A 15,854-nucleotide genomic window follows, 5' to 3' on the forward strand; every position below is an offset into this window, starting at 1 on the left:
TCGTCTCTCTCTATTAAGTTTTTTGCCACTGCCATAAATGTTTTGCATCCTCATTTGTTGCATGACAACACCGTGAAGTTGCTCTGCAGTAATTGTTACATCCCAGATATTTTGCTGCAGCAACTTTGCACTGGTGCAACATTCCCTAGACAGGTGAGAGTAATAAGGCTGTTGTTCAGTTTAAGATAAATAAAATGTTAGTTACAATACTTTTACTTTATTCTGGATTTTTTAAAAAATAATAAATTGCTACTAAAACAATCTGAAGGAAGATGTTAATGTTATACCAATGTGAGTTAATGTTCCCAGTTTCACAGTTAAACACCGAATCTAGAGCCGACAATTACAAGAGTCACCTACCTATACAGTAGCCAGTAGTTATCTTAATTTCAAAAATTGCTATGCTGGCAAAAATATCTCTTCCCAAGATGCCTTCTAGAACAATCTACAAAATAAGACAAAAACAGGAATTTAGTGCTAATATTTTTCATAACATTTATTAAAATTAAGGAAGCAGCAGAGATCTCAGTTTTGGAATTAAGACTCTACAATGACTCTTTTCCTTGCAAGACTCTATTGAAGAACAGTCTAGAGTGGCTGGGGAAACCCAACCAGATGGGCGGAGTATAAATAATAAAATTATTATTAATTATTATTAACAAAGGGCAATGCCTAACACCTTCAGCTAGTACAGTCCCTGAATATCTGTTCAGAGATTACATGTATATAAAAGAGAGAAATACCGTATTTTTCGCTCTATAACACGCACCCGACCATAACACGCATGTAGTTTTTAGAGGAGGAAAACAAGAAAAAAAATATTCTAAACGAAACAGTGGATGTATGATTTTTGTGGTTCATGCTGTGGCCACAGACATGTGATCTGACAGTGAGTTTGGGGATCCATGCTTTGTAACCACGTTTTTGCACCACTGCGGCCCCAGGCAACAGTGGGTGCATGATTTTTTTGGTGCAAGATGTAGCCATGGACATGCTATGTGATCTGATGGTGAATTTGGGGTGACCCAGTGCAAAAATCCTGAGGATCCATGTGGATCCGTGCTTTGTAACCATGTTTTAAGTGGGAGGGGAGGAAAAGCACTCAAGGGACAAGGGTGTGTGGAGAAGGATGCTGCTAATAATGCAGGAGAGGGGTTTAAGGGGAGAAGAAGCACGCATGGGGTGGGTGGAGAAGGATGCTGCTAATAATGAAGAAGAGGGGTATAAAGGGAGAAGGCTCCTCTCCTCTCCCGCTTTGCTCCTTTAAAGCAAGCAGGCTCTGCTTTTCTCCCTCCTCCCCGCTCATCCCCGGCTTAGCGAGCTGAAAAACTTTGCTGCTATTTAGCGAGCTGAGTGGGGAGGAGAGAGGGACAGAGAGCCTGCTTGCTTTAAAGGAACCAACCGGAACCAACCAAACTCTCCTCTCCCGCTTTGCTCCTTTAAAGAAGCAGGCTCTCTGTCCCCCTCTCCTCCCCACTCAGACGGCTCTTCTCCCGCTTTGCTGTTTCAAAGCAAGCCACAGAGGAGGGAAGAAAGGGGAACCATGGATCCTCTGCTCACGACTGCAGCAGATCCCCCCCCGATCCCCCCCGCCACCCGTAGGCATTCCCTCCATAACACGCACAGACATTTCCCCTTACTTTCTAGCAGGAAAAAAGTGAGTGTTATGGTGCAAAAATACGGTAATTGCTCATGATTTCACACACTGACATACCATACATAGCCCTATTTAATTTAAGATTTGATTTTGGCAACAAAATAAACTCTGAAAATCTGCATTTTCTCAATCTCATTTTGCATATAAATGAAGTCAGTCACAGTGGTGTAGCGCGGGGGGGGGGCTGACAAGGAGCTGTGGCCCTGGGAACATGTTTTTGAGGGGGCACAACCAGGCACCCCTACAACAAGCTGCCTCACCAGAGCCTGGCTCTGGCGCACAAAGGAACCATGGAGACAGCTTCCTTGCGCGATGGCCCAGGGCCACCGGGGCAGAGAAAAGGAAAGTCGGTGGCAATTTTGCCACCCCATCCTCGGCGAGGATGCTGCTGAGGCAGCTCTCTCGATCCTGCCCACAGCTCCACTCCCAGGTCTTGGCCCGGAAGCACAGCGAGCGAGCTCCATGCCCCTCCGTGCCCTGCATGCCCACCCCTGGGTAGCAGTAGCATGCGCTCTGCCGCTGGTCAGAGGTCAAAATGGGAAGGAATCCTGTTTGTATTCCAACAAAAAAGCTTTGATTTTTCCAGTATGATTACCTTGGTAGCTTCTGCAACAGTTGTCTTCCTCGGAAAATATAAAATAGTAGTAATAATAGTAATAATAGTAATAATAGTAATAGTAATAATAATAGTAATAATAATAATAATAATAATAATAATAATAATAATAATAATAATAATACAATTCCTGTAGCTCTTTTCAGGTGTTCATTGAGATACAATGAATGCACAAGAGAGACAGCAGACCCCTCTCTTACACAGGGTAGCATTTGCCACTCCCCTCACACACAGAGGTCAACTACAACCTCTGCAGGAAATCCCCACAGCTCTACTGCTGCCTTGAGGGCACAGCCTCCCCACCCCCATATCTGTTCAATGTATATGCATGTAGACTATATTCAAGCATACGAATGTTATACTTACTTTGTATTTGTCTGTACTGTTTCTTATATCTAGACTAGCTATGAGCCAGCTCTCGGAGCGCTCAGTGGTTGTCCAAAGCAAATGGTCAAAACTTTCACCTTCCACCCTTAGGTACAGGTTTAAGGCAGTAGGATCTACTGGTAACTCTGAAGATGCTGCAATTTGATATATCAGTCTAAGACAGCTCCACTCTTCACTATATAGGTCAGGACTGAGGAGTACAGCTGTGTCACCATTTGTTCCCTGTGAGGTGTCCACAGAAATATAATGACCTAGAAATGCAGAAACAAAATTCAGTTGTAACAGAGAAACTATGTGCGGCATCCATAATTAAATTAGAAAATACGCTGAATTCCCCATCCCTAAAAAAAAAAAAAGACACACAAACACTAAAGTGTAAAAAGTATCACTCAGCATAAAAGTATCACTCAGCATAGAACACAAATATATATTTGAGGTCCAGTTCTGAAGGCATCCTGCATTTCTTTCTCTGCAAGAAGTAAAGTTACAGGGAACCAGGCAAGGGGCTTCTCAGCAGTGGCACCTGCCCTGTGAAATGCCCTCCCACCAAATGTCAAGGAGATAACGATACAATTTTTAGAAGACATCTGAAGGCAGCCCTGTATAGGGAAGTATTTAATGTTTGATGTTTTACTATGGTTTTATGTGTTGGAAGCCACCCAGAGTGTTGGGAAAAATGCAGCCAAATGGGCGGGGTATAAAATAATAATAATAATAATAATAATAATAATAATAATAATAATAATTTCCCAGCAATTTGTGCGCCTTTATAAACAATCTAGGGGAAGATGTACATGTTTATGACTATACTAAGCATGCTTCAAAGCTGTGAGCTCCACTGAGGTTACTAGAACTCGCTTGTCGGCAAATAGGCCCAAGACTGCACTGCATGAGTAACAGCTGAAGCAGTCCAAGACCAAAGGGAGGCTGGCATCATGTCACCTGATAGCTAAAACTATAAATCTATAATGATTTCTTCACACAACGTGCTCTCTTTCCAACACAACTAGGGCACTGTGTCGCTGTGGAGAGTGGATGTCCTGTCCCAAAGAACAGCACGCTCTGTCCTTTGCTGCCCAGAGGCTCTCTCAGGACAATTGCCAGCTAGCAGTGAAGTTGGAGAGCTTCCCTCCAGGCCTGAATCAGAGAGCCAAAGGAAAACAAAGCATCCAGGAATCCACACAATCATTCTAATCCCTAGATTTCAGTTTGATCAATCTCAAAATACATCTGAAAGTGCAGCCCTCTCTACACTATTGGGCTGGTGGAGGGAAATCTTCCCCAGTGTTGCTACAAACCATGTTTTGGTCCCAATCCTGTGGCTGCGCCATTACACGGAAACCGTTTTCATTGGCAGCCTCCACATAAGGACTGAAACACTTCCATCCGTCTTTATTCCCACAGCTTTATTAAACACACTTCCAAGGAAGTTGATAACTGCAGGCACACTTAACTTAGGTATATAATCTCCATTTAAAATCAATTGAATTTTATTTCCTCAGAGTGAAGTGAAGAGTATGAAATCTGGTTAGGGCCTAAAAGGTAAAAACAAATGCCAAGAGATACTGTATTTTAATTCCTAAATAGAATTTTAAAAGGTCATTCTGATTGATTTCTGCTTGCAGTAATCAGTTAACATTCAAATTAAAACAAAGTATTCCAAAATAATCTTGCTTTTACCCAAGATCAACATATTATTATCAAAGTAGCGTATACTTCGAAATCCATACTGCAATTGTAGGTTAGAATTTTGGCTTTAAACATATGAGAAAGCTTTTCTGTAGATGCAAACCATGACATTTTACATTTTTGGTACATTCACAACAGCACCACAGTCAGAATTATATCTTAAGTGGCACCCTCAGGGTTTAAATGGTTTGTTCATTCTAAGCAGCATAGCATTTTCTCTGTCTCAAACAGCCATTTGTTTAAAATTGTGTCTCTGGAGTCTCCTATCTAAATGTCAAGGCCGCTATAGAATTTGTTGTTCCCCTCCTCAAAATACAGCAAGAATGTGTTTGTTCTCAATTGAATGTGACATTTAATCAGAACCAAGCTATATCATCTGTCTGGCAAACCGGAAATGCAGATGAAGTCTCTGCACTACAGTTATGTTAGCTCTGAAAAGCAATTTTGTCACTGCATGCAATTCCCTTTACTCTTTCATATTTATTAACCTAAAGACTGGGAGATAAAAGTGGAGAGCTACAAAAGCTAAGTAATTATTGTGCATCACAGAGTTAAGTGGATTTGCTAAATGTTAATAATAATAATAATAATAATAATAATAATAATAATAATAATTTATTATTTATACCCCGCCCATCTGGCTGGGCCTCCCCAGCCACTCTGGGCGGCTTCCATAAAAACCAAAAGTACAATAAAATATCACACGTTAAAAACTTCCCTGAACAGGGCTGCCTTAAGATGTCTTCTGAATGTCAGGTAGTTGTTTATCGCTTTGACATCTGCTGGAAGGGCGTTCCACAGGACGGGTGCCACTACCGAGAAGGCCCTCTGCCTGGTTCCCTGTAGCTTTGCTTCTCGCAATGAGGGAACCGCCAGAAGGCCCTCGGCGCTGGACCTCAGTGTCCGGGCAGAATGATGGGAGTGGAGACGCTCCTTCAGGTATACTGGACCGAGGCCGTTTAGGGCTTTAAAGGTCAGCACCAACACTTTGAATTGTGCTCGGAAACGTACTGGGAGCCAATGTAGGTCTTTCAAGACCGGTGTTATATGGTCTCGGCGGCCGCCCCCAGTCACCAGTCTAGCTGCCGCATTCTGGATTAGTTGTAGTTGTTCAATTAACAGCACCACCCGTGCTGATGAGCTCCCTCTGGCTCTGGGTCCTGCTGGGGTGGGTCTTGTGCCCTGACCCTGATCCCATCACCATCCTCCCTCGCCCCATCAGTACTTTCTTCACCAACCTCTCCTTCTCTCGCTCTCTTTTTGTATAACATTCTTACTAATTTTCACAAAAGCATAAAATAAAACATTTTAAACAACTATATATACAATCCATATTGAATCCGCTGTATGGGATTACTTGAATCCCCTGAATTTTCTCCACCCCCTCCCTTGGTTCCTTTATAATATTTTCATTCACGTATATCAATAAAATCTTTATCTCTGAATACTTCCAATTTTTGTACATTGTCTATAATATGACAAGTGTTTTTTTAAAAATCCTGCTAAAGAATTAACTTGCATACATTTCTTTTGTAAATATACAATAAACATTTCCCATTTTTAAAATATTTGTTATCATCTTGATTTCTAAGTTTCCCAGTTAATTTAGCCATTTCAGCATACTCCATTAACTTAATTTGCCAATCTTCCTTAGTGGAGACTTCTTCTTCTTTCCAATGTTGGGCTAGCAATATCTAGGCAGCCATTGTTGCATACATAAACAAATTCTTATATTCTTTAGGTAGAACCATTCCTGTAATAAAAAAGCTTCTGGTTTTTTTTAACAAAAGTTATTCTTAACATTTTTTTTCAATTCATTATATATTATTTCCCAGTACTTTTAATAACCTTACATTGCCACCACACATGATGAAACATACCTTCTATTTCTTTACATTTCCAACACTTATTTTCTCTTGTTTTATACATTTTTGCCAATTGAACCGGTGTTAAATACCACCTATAGATCATTTTCATATAATTCTCTTTAAGTAAGATACAGGCCATAAATTTTAGATCATTCTTCCACAGTCTTTCTCAATCTGTTATCTGAATATTATGTCCTACATCTTTTGCCCACTTTATCATAACACACTTGACCTCTTCATCCTTAGCTTCCCATTCTAACAGCAAGTTATACATTTTTAATAGTAATTTAGTACCACTTTCAATTATTTCTCTCTGAAAATTTGAAATTTCATAAGTAAATCATTTCTTTTTATCACTTTTAAATATTTAATTTAACTGGAAATATTGTAACCAATCTGTAAACTTTCCTTTTACTTCTTGAAAATCCTTCAATTTTAATTGATAATCTGTCTCCGTTAACAGCTCTCTCTAAAGTGGTATCTCGGGTTACATACGCTTCAGGTTACAGACTCTGCTAACCCAGAAATAGTACCTTGGGTTGAGAACTTTGCTTCAGGATGAGAAGAGAAATTGTGCTCTGGTGGCGCAGCGGCAGCAGGAGGCCCCACTAGCTAAAGTGGTGCTTCAGGTTAAGAACAGTTTCAGGTTAAGAACAGACCTCCGGAACAAATTAAGTTCTTAACCCGAGGTACCACTGTATATGTTGCCCAATTAGATTTCATATTTAATTTTTTCACAGATAATTGCTTCCAGTGGGGAAAGCCACCATGGTGTTTTTTGTTCTAACAAATCCTTTTATTTCTCCAAGACTTTAAAAATTGCATTTCTTATTGTGTGATTGTGGAAGCTTTTATGTACTTTTGCCTTCTGATACCACAAATACACCTGCCTGCAACCTCTCCTTATCCATCTCCAGCTTGTTCTGGTGTGTCCCAGTCACGGCAGCACCCCTTGCCAGGATCCTCTTCCTCCTCCCCACTGTCCTGCCAGCTGCTTTCTGAAACTCATCCTGGTCTCCTTTAAACACCACTGCAACCATGATCAATGGTGAGGGGGGCAGTGCTTTGCCAATCTGCTCTTTGAGCACCTCCCCCTCTACTTCAAACAGCTCACCTTGGCCTCCTGCCACCCATACCGCTTGCTCACCTGCCTGCTGGGCTGTCATCACACTAGGGTTGCCATGGCTGCCTCTTGGTGGCCATGGGAACTGCAACCTGACAGCCACCTTACAATTTTATTATATTGTTAGCAATTTTTCAAAAAAACTTTCCCTACATGATGCATTCTCAATATGATGAAACTTAATGCCTGTGTTTGCACAAAATACTGAACTATGAACAAGTCTCCATAAGTCGATCATAGAATTGTAGAGTTGGAAGAAACCCAAAGGATCCATGACAGATAGCCATCCAACCTCTGCTTAAAAACCTCCAAGGAAGGAGAGTTTGCAACCCCTTGAGGGAGTTCGTTTCTCTGTCAAACAGCTCTTACTCTCAGAAAATTGTTGCTGATGTTTAGTCAGAATCTCATTTCTTGTAACTTGAAGCCAATGACTCGAATGCTACACTCCAGAGCAGGAGCAAACAAGCTTGTTCCATCTTCCATGTGATAGCCTTTGAAATAGTGGAAGATGCCTATCATGTCTCCTCTCAGTCTCCTCTTTTCCAGGCTAAGCATACCCAACTTCTTCCACCATTTCTTATTAGGCTTGATTTTCATACCCTTGATCATCTTGGTCCCCCTCCTCTGCACACATTCCAGCTTCTCAACATTCCTCTTAAATTGCGGTGCCCAGAACTGGACACAGTATTCCAGGTGTGGTCTGACTAAGGCAGAATAAAGTGGGACTATTATTTCCTTTAATCTGGATGCTAGACTTCTGTTGATGCAGCCTAGAATAGCATTAGCTTTTTTTGCTGCTGCATCACATTGTTGACTCATGAAAAGCTTGTGGTCCACTGACCCCTAGATCCTTTTCACGTGTACTTCTAGTAAGCCAGTTGTCCCCCATCTTATACTTGTGCATCTGGTTCTTCCTGCCTAAGTGCAGAACCTTACATTTGTCCCTATTGAAATTCATTTTGTTAGCTTGGGCCCAGTTCTCTAATCTTTTAATGTCATTTTTAATTCTGATCTAATGATTATTCAGTATGCATAAATGGGGTAACTATTGTTTTCAACAAACAATGGTTAAGTAAAATGAGCCAGCTTTGTAATTAATACCTTGAAGGTTGCTTCAATGAGCTCAATATAATATGGACAAAGCAGCTATTTCAAAACTATTAGGTCATACTGCTGTTTCTTTTTAAAAAGGCACACACACAATAGAACATGTATGGCACACATTCCCCCCCTTTTTTTTTTAAAGCTAACCTTGGTGTTTTCAAAATCCAATACTCAAGTTTTCATGGAACATCATAAAGATTTGGATGCTAACAAAAAAGATTCAACAAAATAAACATGTTCATTACCAAATCATACCATACAACAAAACTTATAACAATAACAAAAGCAAAATTCTTGGGTATGGTGAAACATATTTTATCAGCACTGTGATGGATTTTGATTAAAGAAAAAAAAGTCAGAAAACTAGAGTTCAGTGAACAATATAAAGGGGGAAATGGAACTCTGTTTTTGATTTATTGGTGGTTATAAAAAAAGAGTACAAATCATTTGGGAAAAACTGAGATTGCTTGCAAACTCCTACTGGTGTAGACAGTTGGAACTATAACCACAGACATGCTCCAGTTTTCTTGCTGTCTGAAAGGAGAAGCTGTATTCTTAAGCCAAAAGCGTTGCCGCTAACATATTAAAAAGCAGAGGGATGGATGGAGGGTGGGGAGAAAGATTTGTTGCTGAAACCAGCTTTGAAATTAATAGGGTTCTCTCACCAATCTGATTTCTTTATATGCAAGCAGCTGCCCATTTCTCCTCTCAGCCACATGAGCCCTTTTCATCACAAATACTTAAACACAAATACAACTACAGCACTCTTGTGATCACTGTAGATGGAAAATGTTGCATGAGAATCAGCTGCCACACATTTTCATATGGAGTCTAGTTTGCCAGTTCTGCATACAATTATGCACCATGACTTTATGCATTTGAACACTCTGCTTATAATAAACACTTGTCCCAGGCTAAAATAAGATGTACTGGTTTAAGTGTATTTAAGTGTACTTAAATTACTGGATGCAGCCAAGAATAAGTTGTCAATTATTTTAAAAAGTTTTAACTAGACTACTACTAAACTTTCCCCCCAGTCATTCAGTTAGATTCACTAAAGATGCAATTAATGTTATTTCCCCCTATTTATTAAATTTGTATAGTGCCCTTCAGTGTGATCATCGATCACAGGGCAGTTTACAATATAAAAACACAAAAATATATAACAAACAAAACAATACTTCCTGCCCAGTATAAAGGCCATAGATTGCTTCATTAGCCAAAAGCCTGGCACCTGGATCTGTACCAAAGGCGAGGTGAGTCTCCCTAGGGAGAGCATTCCACAAGGGGGGACACCGCAGAAATGGCCCCTTCTCATGTTGCTGTCCTCCAGACCTTTTGCAGAGGAGGCACATGAAGGGGGGCCTCAGATGATTGCAGGGTCCGGGTAGGTTCACATGGGGAGAGGCATGCTTGAGGTATTGCAGTCCTGAGCCATTTAAGGCTTTAAAGGCCTTTGAAGTGGGCTCAGAAACTAACTGGCAGCCAGTGAAGTCAGGCCAGGATTGGCATTACATGCTCAAACTACTGTATCTTGGCCCAGTGAGAAACTTACTAGCACTTAATAAGTCCATTTAATGCATTAAAGTAGCATCCTCTATATACTTTGTGGAAGATGACAGTATTTTTCTGTTTATTAAAGGAAAAAATAAAATATCCTTTCAGCAGCAGCTGAATTGTGGGTGAGGAATTAGAACATAGATTAATAGGTACTGCTCCAGCGGGAAGGTAAACAGCGTTTCCGTGCGCTGCTCTGGTGTTGGTGTTCTGTTGCGCCAGAAGTGGCTTAGTCATGCTGGCCACATTACCTGGAAAAACTGTCCGCAGAGCAGACAAGTGCCGGCTCCCTCGGCCTGTAAAGCGAGATGAGCACCACAACCCCAGAGCTGTTCACAACTGGACTTAACTGTCAGGGGTCCCTTTACCTTTACAGCTGGTATCTTCTTTGAATAGAACTTCTACCATCTATAAGTAATGGGTGAAATTCAAGTAACTCTTACTCAGAGTAGACCTATTGAAATTAATGGAACTAACAGTCATGTTTTAATTTTCAGTGGGTCTACTTGGAGTCAAACCTAGTTTGACCACACAATACCTTGTATTTCTAATATCTAATAGGATTAACTTAAGCTATATCTTGTTTATTTGTACACAAGTTTTTTATCTGTATCTGTATCTGAAGAAGTGTGCATGCACACGAAAGCTTATACCAGAACAACCTTAGTTGGTCTATAAGGTGCTACTGATAATTTTTTATTTTTATTTACATTTTTTATAGAGTGTGCAAAGGATGTAATTGTCATCCAATTGCATGTCAGGGTATTGTGTATTATCCTACCCGGCTTTTTGTTTCGTTTTGTGGTGTTTTGTTTCTTTGCAGATGTTATTTAGGAGGAATTCAACATCATCTCTTTCAATCATTGTGTCAGGACTAGCTTTTCTGTTTCCCATACAGAACAATGGCCCTGCACACTATTTAGGGGGTTCCACTAGACCACTCAAGAGCTAATTTGGGGGGCATGCAGGGAGGAAGGGAGAAGCCCCATTGTACAAATGGAAGTCCTTGCACAGGCCTAAGGCTGACATGTACAGTTTCTGAGTCTTTTGAATGCATCTGCCCATTGGTTTTGAAACTGTGGTCCAGGGTACCCTGGATGCCTTGGCAGCTATTCGGAGGCACATGAATTGATATGGACAAGGTTTATGGGAGGCAACATGTTTGAAGACCACAGCATTAGACATTCTGTTCATTCTCCAAAGCAGATGGTGTGTAAAAACATAAATAAGGGGATAGCAATAAAAGAAAGTTTTGACAATGGTGCTTCATTTTCTGTTATTTTTACCACCATGCACTAAGACCTCTTCATGCCTTCATGACCATATAAGACAGCTGTAGTGAAAAGCCCTTTTTAAAATAGACGTTAGAATCATAACAATCCTGACTTAACACTTAGTTTAAAATAAGCACTAAAGTAGCTATATTTAGGGAACAATCTGTTACTGATTAAAAAAAAAATACTCTGATGTTTCCATTCAATTGCATAAATACACTCTTATGAAAAATAATGAACCTGCAAAATATATATGGGAACAAATTCCTAAACTCCCATTAACATTACTATGACCTGACATGTGTTATTTGTAATCCACATAACTTAAAATAAATCATATAACTAACCTAAGTGCATTCAAATAAATAAGACTAAGCTGGTTTATATTAAAGTGTACCAGTTCAAGTGAAAAATTCATGTAACCATAATTTTCACATAATCACAAAGAACATTTTTACCATTTTATAATTAACACAGCACTTTAAATGTACAGAGTGCTTACTAACCCAGATGCTATTCATCTCCATTATAACCTTGTGGAGGCAATAATAAGGGCCCAAATCCATGTGGCATTAGACACATTGTTTTCGAGGTGCTTTTACAAACTCCCAGTCCAAAGGGCCAGATTTGAATCAAAATTCTGAATCAGAACTTGGGGATATAGAGGGACTTTTAACCATTTAACTCATCCAGATTGGGCCCCCTAGGTGGGAACTGAGGATGAACCAAGGATATGACAAACCTACTAAAGCTAGCAAAGATTTTAAACTAGGACTCCCCCTGACATGGAACCATTAAGAATACTGGTGGTTCCCCCCCCCCCCAATATTTTCTTTCAATATAGGAAAACAGTCTGTAATAAAAGTCATGTACTATTGATGGAATTCAATGGCTCATTTAGGGATAGTGCACATATTAGAGTAACTACATGGGCATCACTTTCAAATTGCTCTACAGAAAGATTAATATTTTTAATATGATTAAATAGTACATCCAATGGTCAAGAAGGCAGTTTCTACACATGTTGTAGAGAGAAGTGAGTGGTAGATGGGGCTCATCAACCTGGAAAGTAGTCCATCTGGGAGAAGGACAACTCTGATCCCCACCCTCCACTGCCTTGGGGGATATTTTTGGGAGAGGAAAAGGCCAAGGAGTAGATCCTACACAAATCTTGAGTGGGGTCCCTAAGACAGTTGGATGGCACCTTGTATGCCTCTTTCTGGCAACTCCTGCAGCTAAGGTGGTGCCAAATGTATTGCTCTGCTTTCCTTTGGACCAAGCCTCTTGCCAGGCTGCACGAGGAGGGTCTTGTCATCTGGGCAACCCAGGACCTCCAGACACACTGCCCAGGCCTGTGTCCTGGGGAGGTCACTTGGGTGCTGCTAACACAAAGGTTTGACTTCACTCCTGGAGGTGCCCTCCATTGTCTCTTGAGACAGGCAGATGCCAACAACAACAAATGTATTATTATTTCTTGTTTTATTCTGGGACTCAGGACTTCTCAGACTATGCATGTACCACTTTACATGCCAGACTGGGCATGTGCTGGTCCTGGGGGGGGGGGGTTAACATGAGGCGTGGACAAAATCCGGTCCTGGGCCGAGGGTCTGGAGGCTGTTCACCAAGGGGGAAGCGGAGTCCAAAGCAAGAAGCCAGGCGTGGTCGGGAACTCCACAAAAACAGGTCTGGGTGCTGGCAGAAACCGGTTTCCAACATCGTTGCTCCCTCAACCTGGGACTGGGCTGACTGGCCTTTATCTCCTCTGAGGCCTAGGGCGGTCCCGGCCCACAGGTGACCCGCCTCCCCTGGCCTTAAGGCGAGCACTCCGTTCCCTCCGCCTCTCTGCCCTGAGCCTCTGCAGCTCAGGAGAGGCGCTGGAGGGTTACTGGACCCAGGATCAGCTTCCCCTTCCCCTGACAGGGCTGGGAGAGGCGCACCTGCAGGCAATGGGTCCTCAATCACCTCCGGAGCCAGAGTGGATACATCTGGTGTCTGCTCCTGAGTACCCGGCACAGGTGCAGGCCCTTCAGATTCAAGCCCCTGCCCCGGCTCAGCCAGCCCTGGAGGCGGGGACTCCTGTGCAGGCTGGGACTCCTTAGATTCAGCTTCTGAATCAGATTCCCAGGCCATCACAGGGCAGCTGCTCTGGTTGCCATTGCTTATCTTCTTGGCGGGAGGTCTCAGCTAATTCATCTCTCCTCATCTGTGGGCCTCTGGAAGGTGAAATGTTTTAAAATTGCCACTTCCACTCAGGACAGTTATTACTTTAGCCATTTGATCAATGAGGTGGACAGAAGGCAGCTGGGGTTCAGCAGAGCAGCTCAGTTTCTATCTTGGCTTCTTGACAAATTTGCAGAGGAAGGGGAAGGTGCTGCTCTGGTAGAGGGAATAAGTATACCTAATAGGGAATCTTTCTAGGCACATGTGCTGATGGCTGGGTGCTATGAAAGTATTTTTTTTAAATAATGGATTAATCTATTAAAAACCAAATGATTAATCAAGTCAAATTTATTTCATCGACTTGATCAGATTAGTTGCTACTTAAAACCCTATGACTTTAAACCAAAAGGTCATTTATGTGAACTGGTTTCTCACAGGCATCCGGACAGCCACTGTGAGAACAGGATCATAGAATTGTAGAGTTGCAAACTACTTTTAATGCTTGAAATCGTTTCCGTGTCTGCTCTGGTCCGCCAGAAGCGGCTTAGTCATGGTGGCCACATGACCCAGAAGCCGTACGCCGGCTCCCTCGGCCAGTAAAGCGAGATGAGCACCGCAACCCCAGAGTCAGTCACGACTGGACCTAATGGTCAGGGGTACCTTTACCTTTACCTTTAGCCCCACACAACCTCTCCCTGCCAGGAAAGGCTGTGTGGAGCTAAAGAAGCCACAGCCCCGTGCAGCCTCTCCCTGCCAGAAGGGTTGCGCACGGCTATGGCACAAGCTAAGGCAGCCAGCGGGATGGATCCTGCTCGCTGCTTTGGCTTCTTTAGCCCCGCGCGATCTTTCCCTGCCAGGAGAGGCTGCGCAGGGCTAAAGAAGCCATAGCCCCGTGCAGCCTCTCCCTGCCGGAGGGGTTGCGCGCGGCTATGGAACAAGCCAAGGCAGTCAGTGGGATGGATCACGCTGGCTGTTTTGGCTTCCTCTTTAGCCCCACGCAACCTCTCCCTGCCAGAGGGGTTGCGCGCGGCTGTGGCACAAGCCTGCATTCGCTCTATAAGACGCATACACATTTCCCCTCAATTTTTGGAGGGGAAAAACTGCATCCAATAGAGCGAAAAATACGGTACTCAGAAACTTCAGAGGAAATAATCATGCCCTCCTAGGTTTCATGATACAGAGGCAAGGGAAAGCGAACACTCTGGACTTTAAGAAGGCCAATTTCAAAAAGCTTAGGAGGACTTCCGGTATGATGGCGACCAGCACTCTACTAATGTGAGCCCGTTGATTTTATCTTTTTATTTTCTCTTACTCCTTTTAAAGACTATTTTAAAGACTATTTTAATGAACACTGAGCTCAGATAAATTTAAGCACCTCACTGCATTCTATCCCACGCTTTGTATTCCTGACTCTTCTTGGAAGTTTAAAGCTGAATTGACTATCTTATCACACTGCGAAGAGTTTACAGGAAGACTCATGGGCTGTTCCCACCACAAGTTTGGAGGCACAGACGGTGCATAATTTAGTGTTATGCCAATAACCTTTGGCACACTACTCCTCCTTGAACAGGATACTTTCAAGAAAAATACTCCCTCGACTCTTTGAAAAACCTAGGGAAAGATAGAAGAGCGAGGTTAAGGGAGAGATGACTCAGCAATTAGACAGCCCTGCTGATGCGAGGAGGGGGGTTGGAAAACGCTGCAGAGAATCTGAGGACTTAGAGGAAATGGCATGTTTGCCCCTCACCAAGCAAACCAAAATCAGCGAATTTTTTAATGGAAAAACAAAGGACACTTTTAATATTCCGACCTCGAATAGCTTCTCTCCATTAGCAGAGATAATAGATAAGGAAACTACATCGAAGGAATTATCCGCTAAACAACCCACTAACCCCTTAAACAACACCATCACGAGACCAAAAGGTCCCAAAAAAGTTCCAACTATGCCCATTCAGGCGGAAGACCACATCAGAGAACAAGAAAACCATCTCTCTGAATTACTACTGGAACACTCTACCACGTTAGACCTAGTGGCTAAAACCGTGGACTGTATTTTTAAATACATAAGAGACATCAAAGGCTCCCTAGAGAAGATTTTATCCTTTGTATCCCCAAAAGTTAATGTCAGCCCCGTAGATGCTTCACCGGAGGATAGGGCCGAACCAACACCTAGAGTACCTGTCTTACTGCGCTCAACTTCGCAGACTGGCTGCAAATTTGAAAATGAACAAACTATGGAAGATTTACACACCATATCTTCCTACAATCTCTCACTACAAGCCACTAGACTCTGTTTAATTATCCTCCCCTTCAAAGGTCAGGTTGTTAACTGGTCGTCTATACATGTCGCAAGAAGGCATCTAGCTGAACTTTGGGGCGTAAATCCCCTTTCCATCGATCTGAAATCCACTGTCCACAT

The 15,854-nt window shown here is 42.2% G+C and overlaps 1 protein-coding gene across 8 annotated transcripts in view; it reads right to left on the reverse strand.

Annotated features, from left to right (window-relative positions):
* MAMDC2 (MAM domain containing 2) overlaps positions 1 to 15,854 on the reverse strand; it is an 81,524-nt gene that overhangs the window by 53,972 nt on the left and 11,698 nt on the right. For all 8 annotated transcript variants that reach the window (XR_014539784.1, XR_014539785.1, XM_083576827.1 and 5 more), the window contains 2 exons: positions 2,640 to 2,911; positions 361 to 445 (listed from right to left, as the gene is read on the reverse strand). Coding sequence is in view for 6 of the 8 variants with exons in the window: in XM_083576827.1 (XP_083432953.1) it covers positions 361 to 445; positions 2,640 to 2,911 (357 nt within the window). In the remaining 2 variants the exon portion in view is untranslated. The remainder of the gene's footprint in view (positions 1 to 360; positions 446 to 2,639; positions 2,912 to 15,854) is intronic.

Source organism: Podarcis filfolensis (assembly GCF_964270895.1).
Source record: "Podarcis filfolensis genome assembly, chromosome: 11".
In the NCBI taxonomy this organism is placed as follows: domain Eukaryota; kingdom Metazoa; phylum Chordata; class Lepidosauria; order Squamata; family Lacertidae; genus Podarcis; species Podarcis filfolensis.